This window comes from Polistes dominula, unplaced genomic scaffold (assembly GCF_049000335.1).
Source record: "Polistes dominula isolate Pdom_NZ unplaced genomic scaffold, Pdom_raw_medaka contig_78, whole genome shotgun sequence".
In the NCBI taxonomy this organism is placed as follows: Eukaryota; Metazoa; Arthropoda; class Insecta; order Hymenoptera; family Vespidae; genus Polistes; species Polistes dominula.
The window spans coordinates 2,907,346-2,926,607 of record NW_028301042.1 but is presented as its reverse complement, the minus strand read 5'-3'; the positions used below and the strand labels follow the sequence as shown (position 1 = coordinate 2,926,607).

The 19,262-nt window shown below is 27.5% G+C and overlaps 1 protein-coding gene across 1 annotated transcript; it reads right to left on the bottom strand.

Annotated features, from left to right (window-relative positions):
- Nucleotides 1–1,375: 1,375 nt before the first annotated feature.
- On the bottom strand, nucleotides 1,376–18,974 carry Pino (protein pinocchio). The gene is made up of 6 exons (XM_015331326.2): nucleotides 18,833–18,974; nucleotides 17,736–17,998; nucleotides 5,177–5,249; nucleotides 4,944–5,075; nucleotides 4,314–4,443; nucleotides 1,376–3,661 (listed from the first exon to the last, which is right to left on the bottom strand). The coding sequence occupies exons 2-6, from the start codon at nucleotides 17,890–17,892 to the stop codon at nucleotides 3,551–3,553; spliced, it is 603 nt and encodes a 200-aa protein (XP_015186812.1). The 5' UTR covers nucleotides 17,893–17,998; nucleotides 18,833–18,974; the 3' UTR covers nucleotides 1,376–3,550.
- Nucleotides 18,975–19,262: the final 288 nt, after the last annotated feature.

Genomic DNA, 19,262 nt, shown 5'->3' with positions numbered 1-19,262 from the left:
TTTAAAGAAAATATTATAATTAATAATGATATATATTTAAATATCAGATCTATTTTAATTTATTTGTAATTATAATATTCAATTCATAACTTAATTTGATTAATAATTTGATTTTTATAACCAAATAGACATGAAATATAGAAACTTTGAAATCAAATTAATGATGTTTACATTTTGTTTAGTATTTATGATCTTTCTTATTTATTTATAGAATAAACAAAAATTTGAAATTTAATTTTAAAAAGATAAATCACTATTGAAAGGATAAAAAAATATTATTTCTGACAACAAAAGAGAATTTTATGTAGAAGACGATTTTTATAAACTTGTTCCTGAATTGTTTATATATATATATATATATATATATATATAAATTAAACACACACAGAAACACACAATGAGTGTGTATATAAGTTAAATAAAACAAAAAAAGAACAAATTTTATTTATTTCAATCTAATTGCTCAATGTTTTCTATTAATAGTGACAAATATAATTTAAATAATTGAACTATAAAACTATCTCGTCAAAATGAATGATGGTGTGCGTTTTGTCTCTATATAATGAATAATAATTTTAACTAGGTAACATATTTTTTTATATTTTTTTTTATTATTAATCATTTGTAATCTTTCGAATATAATAATAATCTTAAACCAAATTAGATTTGGTTTAATTGTCACATGGATATTTATTAAAACCAACGGTGTGGTGGTCATTATGAAAAAGCGTTAAGAGTAAAAAGATTACATTTAAACTAAATTAATTAATTATTATGGGGGAGGAGAGCATGGATTTAAACACCGAAACATGATTCATTATTTAATCCTTATCGGTCATCAGATTTTTCTATCAATGATTTTCATTAACATAAGTTATATATATGACAATGAACTTTTGAGTTACTAATGCCAATTAATAATAATTACAATAATAATAATAATAATAACTAATTAATTAATTAATTATTTAGTGGTTTCGATAAATATTTAACAAAATTGTTTAACATATTATAAAAATAACTTTTATATATATTAAATAATTAAATAATTAATTTTATTTTTTGTTTTTTTTTAAAGGAATATTACAAATGTATGAAAATTATTAATAATATTATTTTTATTTTGTAATAATATAAATTATTTTTATGATACAGCAATGAACTTTCGAGTGTCTAATGTCAATTATTAATTAACTAATTAATTAATTATGTATTTTTATTTATTGACCGATAAGGGTTAAAATGAAATAAAAAATGTTATTCGTCTTTTGATATAAAAATTACTTTGCATAAGTTTATAATAACTTGTGTATATAAAAGTAAAATAGACAAAGTTTTATTTTACGTATTAAGGTAAAAAAAAACAAGCATCAGGTAATTATTATTATTATTATTACGCAGAATATTTTTTATTTGAAAAAATTTTTCCTAATTATTTAATTATTATTAACAAAGTGTTTTTAAAAATGCTTATTAATCTTCCATGCAGCACCTAGGTTCAAGTTTCATTTGTTTTTTTTTTACAGTCTTTAAACAAGAATCAATGTATATGTATATAGTCTCTATTTAATAATTCCATGATTATTTAATTAACTAATTAATTAATCTCATAGAATAATAATATTATTACGTGTAAATTTGAGGATTAATGGGGGATGATAAAATATAAATGCAAAAAAAAAAAACGAAAAATATGTAAAAGGAATTTTGTTGTTTTCGCGTCCGATCTCGAGATATAATCTTAAAAGTAATTTCAAAAGAGATTTAGATTAGAATAAGATTATTATTATTATTATTATTATTATTAGCAAAGATCTTATTTCATAATACGCAGCAGCACAACACACATACAAATGCGAGAAAACAACACACACCGTACACGTGGCAGCGCATACGCATTTCTTATTTTCTTTTATTCAATTCATTTTTGCATGTGTTTTTTTGTCTTTTATTTTATTATAAATCGCAAATTTATTATCTTTTTAATTATTATTATTATTATTTTTTTTTTTTTAATTTAACTATAACAGCTGCCTAATAAAAAAAAGTCTTACATAATTTAATGCCGTCATTGATTTTTTTTTTTAGGAATTCCAATTAAGTTAAAGATCACATTTATAAAAAAAAAAAAAAAAAAAAAAACAAGTGGAAAGAAAGAAAGATAAAAAAGGAAGAAAATATTATAATAGATTTTTGTTTTTTTTTTTAACACTAAATATACCAGAGCAGTCATTTTGACTGATCCGGCGGGCCATTTTAATTCAAAATTTTTACTTCACATGTAACATTTGATTTCTGTAAATATAATTATAAGCGTTTTATTATTGAAAAATATGTATACAAATCCATTTATTTATTAAAATTATTATTGTTAAACATTTTTTGTTATTTTTTAAGAGTAATTTTAAAGACTGGAAGCCACAAAAAGCATTTTCTTTTTTTTTTTATACACCAATCATTTTGACTAGTGTGGTAGAAATAGGTATAATGAAAATGGTGGTATATCTAGTGTTAAAAGAACAAATGTTTATCAATGTTCTATTAATAATTAAATACTACAATCGTGATAAGATGTTTTATTGGCTTAATAAATATTTTATGTTCGTACCGAGAAATATCTTTTTCTTTTTTATTTTAATTTTTTTTTTTTATAGAAGATTTATTTCTTCTTCGATGATATAATATAATACACGTGTATATATATATATATTTTTTTTTCTTTTTTTTGTTTTTCTATCTAAGATCATACTCAAGAAAGTTTAATAATATTTTAAAGCTAATTTAAAAGAAGAATAGAAAAAGAAACCTAGTGGAAAGTATAAACCGTGGACTGATTTTTTATTTTCCCTTTTTTTTTTTTTTTTTTTAAAGAGAATGATGGAAGTAAATTTTAACTCAACGAAGATATAAATATTCAATGAATTTTTGAAGATAAAATTGTTTTCTATTATTAGTGCAAGAATTTCAATGATACTTTCTTCTTATATATATATATATTTTTTTTTGTTTATTTCAATATTCATTAAAAATTCGTATCGATAAATTTAACTGTATAATTCATTTTCTTCTTCTTCTTCTTCTTCATCATTTTTATTTGTTTTGTTCAAATTTGTACGAACGTTTTTATCTTAACTTTCATTTTCTCTTTCGCTTTCTTTCTTTCTTTCTTTCTTTCTTTCTTTCATAATAAATTTAAAACGTAATTCACATTCACACATCTCACATTGCAACGATGATGATAATGATAATGATGACGATGAATGATAATGATGATGATAATCACAGAATGATGAAGAAATGCTAAATGAAATTGGTGAGATGAATTATTAAGTCTTGTGCAATGATTTGCGTAGTAGTAGTTGTTGTTGTTGTTCGTTTCGTTTCATTTCATTTCATTTCATTTTGTTTCATTTCGATTCGACAACGACGAAAGATGAAAACCGATGAATGCTTGTTCGACAAATTATCAACGTTGCAACGACGATAACGAGATGACAATTATGACGACGACGAGGACGACGACGATGATAATATTTTAATCGATGAAAATTCACGAGGTTGCCCTAAGCTTTTCTAAAGCTGGTACCAAAGATTCTTCAACTGCAGGTCCACAACATAAACCACATTCACCGTCCCATCTTGCTTTGCCACTCGCATGAGACTACAAAACATAAAAAAGGTCGTTGTAATTATAAAAACATGTGTAAATGAATACAAATTGATATGTTTAACACGTTAAGATGTTTTATAACCTAACTTTTAAAGTTCAATCCTTTACAATTTTAATTTTCATTTATAATGCAGTGGTCCTTGTATAATTGACCGTGAAAATGAAACGACATTGAAATTTGTTTGATCAAAAACTTTCAGGAAAAAAAATATAAATGACTACAAAACATAAGAAATGATTATAATTATAAAAACACGTAATTATAAATGAATACAAATTGATATGTTTAACACGTTAAGGTGTTTTATAACCTAACTTCTAAAGTTCAATCCTTTACAATTTATAATGTCGGTGGTCCTTGTATAATTAACCGTGAAAATGAAATGACATTGATTTTTGTTTGATCAAAAACTTTCAGGAAAAGAAATATAAATGTTAATGAACATTCGATAAGTCATTCATTACCGGTATTTTATTCACAGTTTCGCATTTAGTTGCTTTGTTTGTAGCTCATGCATTAAAGATAACCGTACTCTACTAAATGACAAAATTCAGGACGAATGAAACACCATACCAAATAAACTTGACACTTAACGTGTTGTTAATAAAACAAATAAGAATAATGAAAAAGAGATTTTTTTACCATGGTGAGATCACGTTTCCATTCCTTACGACAACGTCCATCGCAAAGCGGACAAGGTCGTTGAAGAGAATAACCTCCGCATTCACTGCAATCCAGAGAAACGTGGTCTTGACTCCAAGAGACCCCACACCTAAAATAAAAATATAACAAATATTATTTGGTTCGAATAAATGGAGATACACAAAGAGAGGAAAATTAAATGATACAGTAAACAAAATATGGTAGTACCACTTTTGTTTTCTCATCTTGTATATAAAAGTATTGCAATATTTGTTGTTTACATTACTACGCAAACTTATTGTGCAATGCTTTCAAAAAAAAAAAAAGAAACAAATATTGTTTTTTAAATTTATAACACTTTAATGATATATTTAATTGCTTCATTTGTTTTCTTAACATTAGATATACCAGACCAGTCATTTTGACTAATGTGGTAGAAATAGGTATACTGAAAATGGTGGTATATCTAGTGTTAATTATATTTTATTGAGTTTACCTATTAAAATGATATTTACCGAAATACGATTATTTAGTGTATACATAACACATAAATTTTGAAGTGATATTTCATTTTTATTTTGTGTGTGTTTTTTTCCTCTCTCTCGATCACATCAATAATCAATTACTCACGTAAAACATGAGTTCAATTGAGCACGGAGTTCTTCTATGGTTAAAATCGTGTCTTGATATTGCGGATGCGAACCCTGGTTATTGCTATCCACGCTATCACATAAACTGTGACAAGAGAGAGAAATGTTGCTTCTGTTGAACAAAACAAAATAAAACACATTAAAATAACATTATCTTTAACAAATTAGATATAAATTAATGATTAATTATTAATGAATAGAATTCAAATTTACCCATGACGTGAAAGACTTTCGGAAGTTGGTTGTACCGAAGTGACAGACATATTGTTTTGATATGTTGTTGCTACTGTAACAGAAAAATAAAAAAGAAAATATAAACACCATTAGACTAAAACATTTATTCAAATCGACTTGTAAAACGAGAACACTATTCTTGGCGGGGAGAGTATGAGGTCATTTATTTAAAAATAAAATGCCGACTGTCTGTAGACGACCTGATTTTCTCAAAACACACACGCACAAACATACACACGTGTGCGTATATATATATATATATATTCCATCGAATCGAATCAAGGAAAATATTAAAAAGTAAGATTTGAAAAGGTCCGCCATTTTGCATTTGTACCTGATTGGCTACTTCTTCCCCCCCACTCCACTCCACTCCACAAATTTTCAAATTTAAATATCAAATCTCAATAGTTCTTTTCAGAATTAAGAAAAAAACAGAAAAAAACATTGGATTATGATTTAAAACGACTTATAATAATAATAATAATAATAATAATGCTTGCTATTAGAAACGATTAGGATAGTAAGACGCAATTTAATACAAACACGTAATAATATTATGCAACGAATTTATTTTTCTAATAGAAAAAATAAGAATAAATAACAAGAAGAAGGAGAAGGGAAAGATACAACAATGACAATGATGACGTTGATGATGATGTGTGACGAGGGGATCAACGACGTAAAATACGTAAGCATTATTATCGATAAAACAAGGAAAAAAAAACATCGATGATGACGTACTTTCTGACGCGTTTGTCAATTCTACTCACATCATATGTTTTCTTTTAATATACACAACTGAAAATAACGGGTTATAAGAAAAAGAAAGAAGAAAGATGACCTATATATACATATACAATTATCTATGGTCGGGCAAGACGACTACGTTAGTCTTTTTTCTAATATTAGCTTGAATTCATTGAAAAATAAATTTGATTCTTCGAGGAAGTTATTATGGTCAATGAATTAACTTAGTTTCCAAGAATAATTTTATTTATAAGCAGACTTACAAATTTAGTTTCATGAATTGTACCTATAGCATATATGTAATATCATCTAATAAGTCATAATATGGAAATAAACCATTTTATTTTTAGAACAAGAAAAATATTAAATATTTATTATTTGGAGGTATCGTTATCAAAATGAGTTTATAACATAACTAGTATAATATTATCTGATATTAGATAACTTTCAATTAAATTTTATCCTAAGTGTTTTTCCATATAATAAATAAATAAAATAACAATATACTTATTGTTAACGTAATCTTGTTTTTAAAGTTAATCAACGAAATGTAATAGAATTGCAAATTTGGTAGATAATGAAAAAAGAAACAAAACAAAATAACAATATTAGTAAAAAAATTAAAAAGATTATTCGAATTAGGTCAATGTAAAAAAAATGCAAAAATAAAAAAATACCAAAAAAATACAAAATATTGATAAAATGAAAAACTCGGTCGGTAACAAAAAAATACAAAATTCTACAAAACAAAATAATAATAATAATAATATGAAATTATGAAAAAGAGTTAGTTCGAATGAAGACAATTTACACTGAAAAAGAATGTAAAAACATAAATAAAAATAAAAAAAAAATAAAAACAGAGTACGTACGGTCGATAAAGAAGAATTGGCACAATTTCGTATGATAAAAAAGAGAATTCAAAAATACACGTGTGTGTGTTGGTATAGCACGTTTATGTAAGTTTATGTAAGAATGTAATTATGCAGTTTGAAAGGATACTGCTGGATCACGTAATACACACACACATACACATTTATATATACATGATCGATTGAAACTAATTTAGTAACTCTTTTTACATGCAATAATCAGAAAATTTGTCACAAGATAGTACTGTTGTCATTCATCACGAATGATAGATATATATATATATATAGATAGATAGATAGAATTTAATCAAACCTACATGTATGTGTGTGTGTGCCTGGTACGAATGAGAACCGGTCGATCAATTTTTTTATTTATTATTTTTATCTTCTCGTGTAAATCACGTGATTTTCAAAACAAAAGCATAGAAGAATTTATACAATTCGGGAAAAATCTATGAATCATTTTCATTGAATTTATCCTCCAACACACACCCATACATTCTTGATTTTAATCTTCATTAATGTATTATACATGTATATGCGTTGTGTATGCACACGTGCGTGTGTATGTATATGTGCACGCGCATGTCCATTATTACGTATTATGAATAATTGAAAGTACAAAAAAAGAATCATTAAAAAAAAAAAAAAAATAGAAAGGTCAAGTACGTAATATAATACGAAGTTATGACAACGTAATGATTTGTTAATATTTAATTGCAATCAATGATTATAACACGAGTAGGATGTTCACAAACAATTCGGATAAAGAATAGGAGCCAGAAAAGTTAGTGGGGGAAAGGATTTGAACATCAAATCCGGAAAACGGAAGGACCAATCTGAAGTTGGCAGTGATATATATGTGTGTGTATATATATATATACACAAGAGTCCTAAAGTATTGATCGAATCATCTAGAATAGTTGAAATACGTCGTAAATGAATAATTATTATTATAATACGATTTAAAATAACAAATATTTATTCATTGATAGAGACTTTAATCGGATATTGTTTACTGACGTCAATTATTTCTTTTTTTTTTTCATATTAACGAAGGTATGTTGTATAATGAAGTGAGGAAGAATACACAACGAAGGATAGATAGAGAAAGAGAGAGAAGAGAGAGGAGAAGAAAGGAAAAGAAAGAAAAGAAAAAAAAACGGAGGCTACCATCGAGGTGAAAGCGAGCAAAAATGGCGTCCTTCGAGAGTGGTATCGTTCTCACGACGACGATACAACGACAACTTCAACGTGAAATGGTTCTTGCAAATTCAACTTTCTAATTCTCTCTCTCTCTCTTTCTCTCCCCCTCTCTCTCTCTTTCCTATGTACACATAGCAACACCTATATAAATGTTTAAGTAATATTATAACTAATATTTAGGTGTGTTAATAATAATAAAATATAATAATAATAATAATAATAATAAAAATAAAAATGAAATAAAATATATTAACCTCTTTCTTTCACCTGACAATAAAAAGAGAAAAAAGAACCCCCCCCCTCAAAAAAATATAAATAAATAAATAAATATATTATATATTTATATTTATATTTATATATAGATATATGTATATGTATATACATATAAATAAATAAATATAAAATAAACTTACGTATAAGAAATATTCCTTAGAAAAAACGTTGAATAATAACAAAGGTAGTTAACTTTATTCCAAGATACAAATACAATTCCAAGAAGGAAGCGAGAGAGACGACTGCTATACTGCAACTGCGTTCTCGTAGTTCGTAGAATTCAAAGTTTGCACCGCGAGAAAATGAATTTACGGTTAGAAAGAATATATTATACGAAATTATACGAATTCGTACGAACGTAGAGGTAAAGTATGTCGTGTTTGAGAGAGCTAAAGGTTTAAGATACGCGTACACACTTTAATACGTTCGAGACTCTACTAAGAGTCTGACGATTGCGCGGAGTAGTTTTATAACCTGTGATGTGTACATCGGGTGGATTGAGAGGTGGGGGGAAGAGGAAAGTGTGGGTAGAATAAAAGAGCGTGGAGGAGTGGGGGTAACCGAATGGAAAGAAGGCTGTCTGCCGACACTACCACAGTGGTGGCGGTGGTGGGGGTGGCAAGAGAGGAACGGGGAGAGGGAAATCACGGGGACTACCCTCTCCTTACCCTCACCCACCTAACCCATTCGTCCGTCTCCAGTACCGTCCCTTCGTTCCAAGGCGCCCCTCACTCCCCTTTTTTTATTTCTTTTTTTATTTATTCTTTTGACTAGAATACCCAACCTGTATAGTATACGAAGGAGAAACGCATTGTTTCCACTTTACATGTATTATTTATATACAAAATGCTTGTTTCTCTTCTCTTCTCTTCACTTCTCTTCTCTTCTCGTATTTCCTACTAGAATTGTATCCTCCCTACCCATCGTTATTCATCATTTACCATGGCAGAATAAACTGGATCGATCGAGAAATTAATTATATTATCGCGACACGTAAAAAAAGAAAAAAGAATAAAGAAAAAAGAAGAAGAAGATGAGTTTTAAACTCGTAACAGTCGTTTTGCATCGTTCGATGTCCTACCAAGCGATTTCGCTCTGTGTCGATTGGTCAAAGGTTTCATCTTCTTGGCATATATGTACACCAAGTTGATGATATATTAATAATGTGGAATCATACCATACTCAGATAGTTTACTTAGTCATTTATTTTTTCTTTTTTTGTTCTTTTTATTTTATTTTATTTTTATTTTTTTTTCCCATTCGCGGTTAATCAGTTCGAACATTTTAAATAAAACGATAATTTCATTAATTCGTATTAAAAAGCTATCATCTATCTATCGTTTTATCGTCGAGTTTAAAATTTCGATGTATAAATAGTTTTATTCTCATTTTAATTTTTTATATTTTATTTTTTGTGTCTAAACGTGTGTTATTTTTTTCTCTCTCACTCTTGTAAATTGGACAAATCTATTTTTTTTTTTTTTTTTTTTTTACGATAAAGCACTATATTAAAACGTGATGGAAATATAAAAAGATTCTAATTTGAAAGCATGAAAGGAGAAATCTCGTGTTTACGATCTGTACAAATATGATGTGTAATTCGTATGTATTCTTATGAAAATGAAACCCAAAAGGAATGATATTTTTGTTCGTTTTAAAAGATCGTAATTTTTTTCTTTTCTTCCTCTGCTTTTTCTTAGAAACTACATTACACATAAATACGAATATATATCCAAAAATACTAGGAAGATCTTTTTATTTTTTTATTTTTTTACAGATATTTCTTCCCGATTGAGAGAATCTCTTTCTATTCATTGAAGAAATGTTATGTGACATTTTCTTGTTAAAGGCGTCGAGTAAAGTCACAAGTTACATGAATTGAATACCTTAGAAAGATCGTAGGTGAATTTGTTATGCTGATGAATATCATTTTTTTACTACACCTAACCAACCAACATTCATAAGAACTTTTCAACGAGATAACTTGTACGTAAAAAGCTCACGTTACTTTTTCTTTTTTCTTTTTTGTTTTTACTATTCAAGGAAACTTAAATTAATATTCATTACGATAAATTATTTATGTTAGATCTTTCTAGATCATTTCAATTAATTTTATATGCACTTATTTATTACATTGATCTAGAAACTTCTTAATGAAAGGAGAATGTGATCTATCAATCAGTCCAAAGTTTAAGAAAATCGATATATTATTTTATTAAATTGAATTTTTATCCAATTTTTTTGATTAATCCATTAAAATACAAACCAACCAATTGGAAAAACACAAATAAAAATCGAATTATTATTTTATTGAATTAATTTTTTATCCAATTTTTTTCATTGGTCCATTAATTTCTTTTAAATGCCAACCAACCAATTGGAAAAATACAAATAAAAATCGAATTAGTATTTTATTGAATTGATTTTTTATCCAATTTTTTCATTGGTTCATTAATTTCTTTTAAAAGTACAAACTGACCAATCGGAAAAATACAAATAAAAATCGAATTATTATTTTATTGAATTGATTTTTTATCCAATTTTTTCATTGTTTCATTAATTTCTTTTAAAAGTACAAACTGACCAATCGGAAAAATACAAATAAAAATCGAATTATTATTTTATTGAATTGATTTTTTATCCAATTTTTTCATTGGTTCATTAATTTCTTTTAAAAGTACAAACTGACCAATCGGAAAAATACAAATAAAAATCGAAATATTATTTTATCCAATTTATTTTTTAACTCACTTTTTAATTGGCCTATTAATAATCTTTCGAAATACAAAATCGACCAATCAGAAATAAATTGAAAAACAAATTAAGCTTAATATTAATTTAATGAAATTAAGAAACTGTTTAAAGATAACGATTTCGGATGAATGAATAACTGATTAATAACATAATTATATAGTTAAGATAATGAATTATGTTAATAAAATTGAAAATATATACTTTGACATAGTTTTATATATATTATATTAAATTATTGAATTATACAACGATGAAACTATTTCATGATTTACTTTACTAAAGGATGCACATTTTTTAGCACTAATTGTAAGTGCCATATATTCAGCCATGCATACACAATGTTACATGCTGCACTCGTGATCACCTGCGTCAAGATAAGACAAATACTCGTATTTGCGTGAAAAAGACATTTGCTCACGTGAAATAATAGCTTATTTTCTTTTCTTTCGTAGAGTGAGAAAAAGAAGAAAAAAAAAAAGAAGAGAAAAAAAGATCAGATCAGTCATTAGTCAAATCCCAAAAGCTCAGTCTCGATGTATTATATCCTAGCATTTTTTGCGAATTATTTTTAAATTCTTTTTAAAATATAGATTATTATCACACCGTAATAATAAAAGAAATTCGAATATATAAATTGAAATATGGGAATAAGGATTATCGGCTTGGAAAAAAAAAAAAGAAAAGATAAATAAATGTATTACTTGTAAATTAAACTTGATGATCTTTATCAAAAGCCCAACCAACAACACAACAACCAGTCAGTCGTCGTCCAACAGTTATTTAGCTTTTGCTATTCTCTACTCTCTTTCTCTCGACACACACACGCGGTCTTTTTAAACGAAACCAGTTTAAACTGGTCTCCTTTTAAAAGAGTCGAATCAAGTTTGCGATGTTAATCGATTGGAGAAAGACACGATCTTTGAAAGAATCCAAAATGATAAAAATCATTCGAGTAACAGGACTTCTCTTTCCCTTTCTCTCTTTACATATATAAATATATATCTTTCTCTTTCTTTTTATCATTTTTAGGTTAGATACGTACTTCCCTATATACTTAACCTACGCAAAATACACCTACGTATCTATCAAAGTACAAATGAACGCATACATTATATCCTACAGGTTTTAATTCACACGTATATGTAATGTATATATACATATACATATATATATATATATATATATATATATATATATATATATATATATATATATGTGTAATGTAATGATAAATGTGTACAGATAGATATGTGATATCTGTTGAAATATCTGTCAACGATAAGGCGGGGTCTTTCGTCAGCATGGAAAAACCATCAAAATAAAAACTAAATGAATTGTTCATTTCTTTGAATCGTTTTTAAGAAAAATTCGTTACTATTTAAAACTACAAAAAAAAAATGGCGAATCTTGTCTTACAAGGGGACAAGGCTAAAGAAGAGAGAGAATTCGAAGTGGAAAGAAGGGATGGTTTGTGTTGTTTTTTGCCAGTCTCAACCCCTTCCTTCCTTCCTTCCTATGAATGCTCCTTGCCAAGCAACATTCCAAGGCTCGGGCAAGAACCTTTTCAATCGGCTTTTCTCGAAGGCTATTTTCTTTCTTTCTTTCTTTCTTTCTTTCTTTCTTACTTCCTTTATTTTTATTTAGTTTTCTTTCCTTTCTATTATTCAATTGTTTCATTCGTAAAAGTTGAAATTTTCCATCGTTTTCGATGAATAATTCGTAGAAATATTAAACAAACAGAATTTAATATTTTTTAAATTTAACAATAAGAGTACAAAGAGTCAAACTTATTATTAACACTTTAATGGCCGCTCATACAAAACATGTGTGTGATAACTGGAATAACCGTTATTAGCTGTTATTTATTTTTATAACTTTGTATATATTTAAAATTATATAAAATTAAATTTGTTGTTAAATTGTTGTTGTTGTTCTTTTTTTTATGTTAATTTTTTCATGAATTTAATAAATTTTCTTCTTATTTAAATTAATTTTTCAAAAATATTACCGCCCTCTGGCGACGTTTGACTACGTAAACGTGCGGCCATTAAAGTATTAAAATTAAAAAAAAAAGAATTTAATATTTTTAAAATTTAATAATAAGTACAAAGTGTCAAACTTATTTCGTAAAATTATAATTAAAAATGAGACGTCATTTTTTTCCTTCTTTTTTATTATTTTCTTAACGAATTTTCCACGAATAAATAATTTATGATAATTAAAGACGTATCTATATGGACATATATATATACATATATACATATATACACATGTGTAAATTAAATAGTATTGTACAAAGTACAAAAGATTTACGAAGAAAAATAATATTAATAAGTAATTAAAAAATGTCTAGTAGTAAGAAAACTTTTTCTTCTAATATATTTAACAATAAGATAATTAAGATTATCTAATATTAATGTATTATTTTACGCATACATATAAAAATATAAACGATTTCAAGACAAATTTTATCTATTTCAATAATTTTTTGTATAGGTTATGTTTTTATAGGTCCTTGTGATTGGTAAATCCCCTACATATATACATATAAAAATATAAACGATTTCAAGACAAATTTTATCTAATTCAATAATCTTCTTTATAGGTTATGTTTTTATTGGTCCTTGAGATTGGTAAATCCCCCTCCACCTTTCTTTCCAAATCGGTTATTTTAACATCGTAGATTTCTCAAAAATGAAAGTTCTTGCCAAATAAAAAGGAAGACCTTGTGTTAATTATTAAATATGTAAACACACAAAAAAAAAGGAGAACACAAGAATGACGAAATAAAAAATGCGCGCAAAAAAATTATTTTTTTCATGGATTGTATGAATATATACATAAATAAATGTATACATACATACGCATATGTATGTATGTGTATATATAATCATAAGAAACATCCTTCGAGCAAAGTCATGGATGTTGTATTACGTCAGAATATTTTTGTCGCGCAGTTAGCAAAGTCGTCGTACGATCAGCCAACAGAGGAGGAGAGCCAATAAGCCGAGACCTTGAGAACCTTTTTCCTCTTCTCGCAACCGAGGCAACTTGATTAAAGTTTATTGGACTAATGAGCACCGATAACACAGAACCGGGCTTGAGCATAAACCAAAGTGGGAAAAAGATAGACGGAAACATACCCGGCGGACAGACAGACAGACAAACAGACAGACAGACAGAGATGAAGATAGAGACACATCATTAGCACGTGACCAACACTCCTTTAGTGTCATTGGACTTTTCTCATTTGTTTACAAATATTACCAAACGGCTTGAATCTACCAATGTGACAAATTTCAATTTGTTTTTTTGTTTTTTTCTTTTTAGCCCATTACCCGTCACAATACGAAAATGCAAAAAAAAAATTAAATCAACTGTATATATATTCATATTAACTGTATTTATATATTCATATTAAACTACAACTATATATTCATATCAAACTGCAACTATATATTCATATTAACTGTATTTATATTCATATTAAACTACAACTATATATTCATATTAACTGTATATATATTCATACTAACCAAATAGAATTATTTTTACAGCAATTGTTTTTTGTTTTTTATTTAAATATAAAAATTATTTTATATCATTAATTATTGATTTAAAATAAAAAAAGTGAAAATTTAAAATATATTTTCATGACTTTAATTGAATATATTACATTCTGAAGTTGCAGTTATTAAAAAAAAAAAAGCCACAATTTGAAGATACGTCCCAAAAAAGGGACATTGGGCCTTAATAGGTTAAATCAAAATCTAACAATCAATCAAATCACACGGTAATAAAAAGGATTCGATTATCGATCTAGTTAACGTATCCTAACCTATAATTAATTCTCCTTTAGATACTGGAGTTTGACCTTTAAAATGATTCTTTCAACTAACTGGTGGTTGCAACGAGATGAAGAACTTTGACCACACACACAGAAAAGAGTAGACTCTATCCTTTTTTCTCTCGTTTGATTGAACATTTATTAATAATTCTATCAAAGTCCACCGACTATGATGACGACGATGACGACGACGATGATCCTTTTAACGTTGAATGCTTCTATTTTATTTTTTTTTTCTACCTTTATTTACCGCCTACTTTTATTATATAAAGTAAAAGGTGATATGAACAATTTGAATAAGGAAACCGATAGGTTAAAGTTCATATTAAATAACTTTGTTATTTCTTTTTCCCTAACAACTTGGGGTTTTTTTTTCTAAACGAGATTGAGGAAAAAAAACAAAAGGAAGTTTCGACAATCAAATATTTTGTTATTTAATTTAATACAAAAATCTCTATGAAGACACCACCCCATATATATATATATATATGTGTGTGTGTGTGTATGTGAGAATTAATGAACGATAATTATGAACGAAATCGATCATGTGCGAAGAGGTCAAAGAGCTTGCACGTGTTGACCGTATGATCGCATGTTTCAAAGCTCGTAACGTTCCATTCAGGTTGTGACCCCTGATGACAAGAAGGTTAGGCTATCGTTCACTTCCTTCGTTTAAGGAAATTGCTTGTTCCCCTTTTTGCGCTTAGTAAAATATTGCAATGTAGTAGTCTAGTAGACAATGACAACGAGGACAACGACAACTAACAATGGTCAGATCAAAATAGAACTTGGATTTCCTTGGATGACCGCTAAACGAATTGTATTATGTTAAAATTTAAAATTAGCTTTACAAATCAAAATAAATGACAGAGAAATACATATTTCTTTCTCTATCTGTCTTTCTCTTTTGATTTTTTTTTGTTCTTTCTTACTCCGTCGGTAATGCAGTTTATCATATGTAAACTTTAACGCGTTACTTTTGAATTACTCGATGACAAGATAAAAGATTGATATATTATTATTGCCAAATAACAACGTGAATTGCATTTAAGCTTGGAATAAACAAAAATGGAAAAATGTAGGCTCGTCAAAACGATTACAGTTAATTACTTTTCCGATTGGAGGATTAAAGTATTGGGTCTACAAGTAAGTTTCCAGCGTTTTTAAATAGATGGTGTCACGGGTAAATTCCGGGCAGGTACATCTCATGTATCATTTTCGACAAAGCTTGTGTATCTGTTAACAACATTTTGACATCATCATATTAGCGCATTTCTATCGGCGTCGTCGTTTATTTTATGAAGCAAAAACATGGCAAGTTATGTGCCAAATAAGCGTCATTTGCGGGAAGCGCTGCTTCTATTCTTTAATATGAAGAAAAGTGCAGCTGAGGCCTATCGTTTGCTTGCGGAAACTTACGGGGCGGAATGTATTGGTGAATCGACTTGTCGTGAGTGGTTCAAACGATTCAAAAATAATGATTTTGACGTTGAAGACAAGAAGCGTTCCGGAAAACCGAAAAATTTTGAAGACGAGGAATTGGAGGCTTTGCTGGATGCTGATCCATGTCAAATACAAGAAGAGCTTGCTGTATCATTGGGCGTCACACAACAAGCCATTTCCCTGCGCCGTAAAGCTTTAAAATTAAGAAAAAAAAGAAAAAGGAAAACAACAAAATGAATTTATTATTATCTCGTGAATTTCTAATGTACAATAAATGACATAAGCCATAGAACAAGTTGAAAGGTTATAATACTTTAGCAATGCCAAGTATGTGGGGGGTCCTCGATAAACTTTCCGACCTGTATCAACGGAAAATTACGTTTATTCTCTTTTGGTTTCTTATCTCTCAAACGATGATGACATCGAAAGCTAATGAAAAAAATATTTCTTATCTTAAAAAATATTTTCTCTTTTTTTTCTTCTTTTTTTCTTCTCATAAGAATATAGTTCAAAGATATCGTGTATTATATTGTAATACATCAAATTACGTTATTAATAGAAATACTTTAGGGTTAATAAACTTATAAAACGATTGATTTGAACGATACACGTAATACCATCTAGTGTTTAAAATTGAAACTAAAAAGATCGATAAAAAAGATATCTAACATTATCATCGATAATATTTCTGACATAAGAGTTCTACAATTTCAATCTAAATAAATCGTTGATTTAACGTAACGAGATATCTCAAAGTCCCTCGATAAAATATCAGTTAACAAATCGGCAATTCGAGAGGTCTGATGAGCTGTCTTTCATCTAAAAATATATCCAGTAAGAAAATTATAGACTGTCATTAAGTATTTACATGTTATTCGAGTCAGCTCATATAACTCTGCTTTTATTCTTTTTATTAGTATCGAATTATATCTACCTTAGAAAAATGCTGATTAAAAAATTGTCTTGTTTCTTTGAAACATTTACGGTGATCTCACGTAAATAAATCTTAATCATTGAATACCGGTCCTGTTTTGTTTTTTCCTTTAAAAGTTTTCCTAGGAAGTAAATTTTTACGTGAGACTGTATTATTGTTCAATACTACATTTTTTGTTTTACACCAATCAAGGAATATACTATATGTGAAAATATTCCATCTAAATATCGTTATTTAAAAAAAAGAAAAAAAAATCGGTCGGTAAAGTAGAATTCCACGTTACCACTTAGAAAGAAATAAAAGGAAATAAAAAGAAAGAAAAAAAATATGATAATATTATTATTTTAAGAAGAAAAATTGTAACACGTGCACAACTATGATCGTCAAGGTTGAATCGTGCTCGTACAGTTAAAAAATATTTATAAAAATAGGAAATAAAAAAATCATGTTTATTGCACTTACGTTTGTCAACTCCGAAGGTAATGTCGGTAAAGTGAACGCTACGAAGGACAGTCTGTGCTACAACAATATGATGGGCAGCAACCTTTGGAGCAAAGTCCGGGTCGTCGGCATCGAAGGACACGTTCTCTTCATATTCAGTCATCGTTCCTTCAGTCATCCTTCTTCTTTTTCGATCTATCGATTTTTCCTAACAACACCGACGATGCTCCTTCCTCTTCTTCTTCTTCTTCTTCTTCCTCTTCTTCTCTTCCTCAAGTCGTGTCCTAAATATAACATCAAAATAATAAAACAATTTGTATATTTTCCTTGACCTTCAATTTCAATGAGTTTACCGATCTCCTCGTCGGGATGTTTCAAGATTCTTTTTTTCTGTTTTTTTTTTTCAGATTCTTTTTTTATCCATTCTTCCCCCCCCCCCACCCCTACATACTTCCACTTGACAGTTCGCATTTTATTTTTATTTTCGCATGACAAAATCGTACACCATTTATATGCAAATTATGTATGGTATGCATATGTTTTCATTGAGACACCTGCCTTCTTTTTTTTTTTTCTTTATTCTTTATATTTACACACGTATATATATATATATATATATATTAATGACACGGAGGTCGCGTTCTGCTTACCGACGCGGAAGTTCATATTTTATTATTCAAGACCAATCATTCTCTCCTTTTCTTTCTCTTTCTTTCTATTTCTCTTTGTGAGAATTCTTCCGTATTACTTAACGTACAGATTTATCGTATTCTCCTTGAATTTCTTTGCCAAATCGTTTTATTAATTATATGTTAAAAAAAAAAATAACAATAATACAAATAATACAAGTAAACATATTTAAAAAAGAATCTATCAACATGGCGCTTTTTTCTTTTTTTTTTGTTTCAAATGTTATCATTGCAAAAAAAAGAAAAAAGTACGATAAAAAAATTCGCGTATTTACGTGTATTATTTATAGAAATAATTTATGTGCCTAGTATATTTATTTATATTAGTTATATTATTAATAATGTTTGTTAGATTTTAAAAATAAAAATTTCGTATAAAAATATTTAAATTAATAATAATAATAATAATAATAATAATGAAATAATTACTTATCATTCGTAGAAAGACATCGACTTCTTTGGAAGAGATACCGCACCTCTTGACGAACTACGTAGTTATGGCGGTTCGGCGCGAATTCTCGAATATCCGAACGCGATTTTGTGCGCATGCGCGTAAATTTTGCATTTTTTTCTTTTAAATTTAACACCTTTTTAACCCCTTCCCTTCTCTTCAAACCCGTGAGATTGTTCAATCGCATATAATATTTCTATTACCTATTGTTATTTATAAAAATTATTACTTGTAAAATTTAAATAATTAAAATTATATATTCATTCCTATAAATTTTATAATACAAAATAATTCATATCAGTTTCTAACAACATTGTGTATATATATATATATATATATATATATATATAATTTTTTTTTTTCGTTGTCCGTGAATATAATCTTTACGAATGGAATTATCTTCGATCA

Excerpts from the sequence above, each read along its gene's own strand:
- Pino (XM_015331326.2), bottom strand. The coding sequence starts at position 17,892 with ATGACTGAAGGAACGATGACTGAATATGAAGAGAACGTGTCCTTCGAT. Across the intron at positions 5,076-5,176 it reads GAAAGTCTTTCACGTCATGG|AAGCAACATTTCTCTCTCTT; the intron begins GTAAATTTGAAT and ends TTTGTTCAACAG. Across the intron at positions 4,444-4,943 it reads CAATTGAACTCATGTTTTAC|GTGTGGGGTCTCTTGGAGTC; the intron begins GTGAGTAATTGA and ends TTTTTATTTTAG.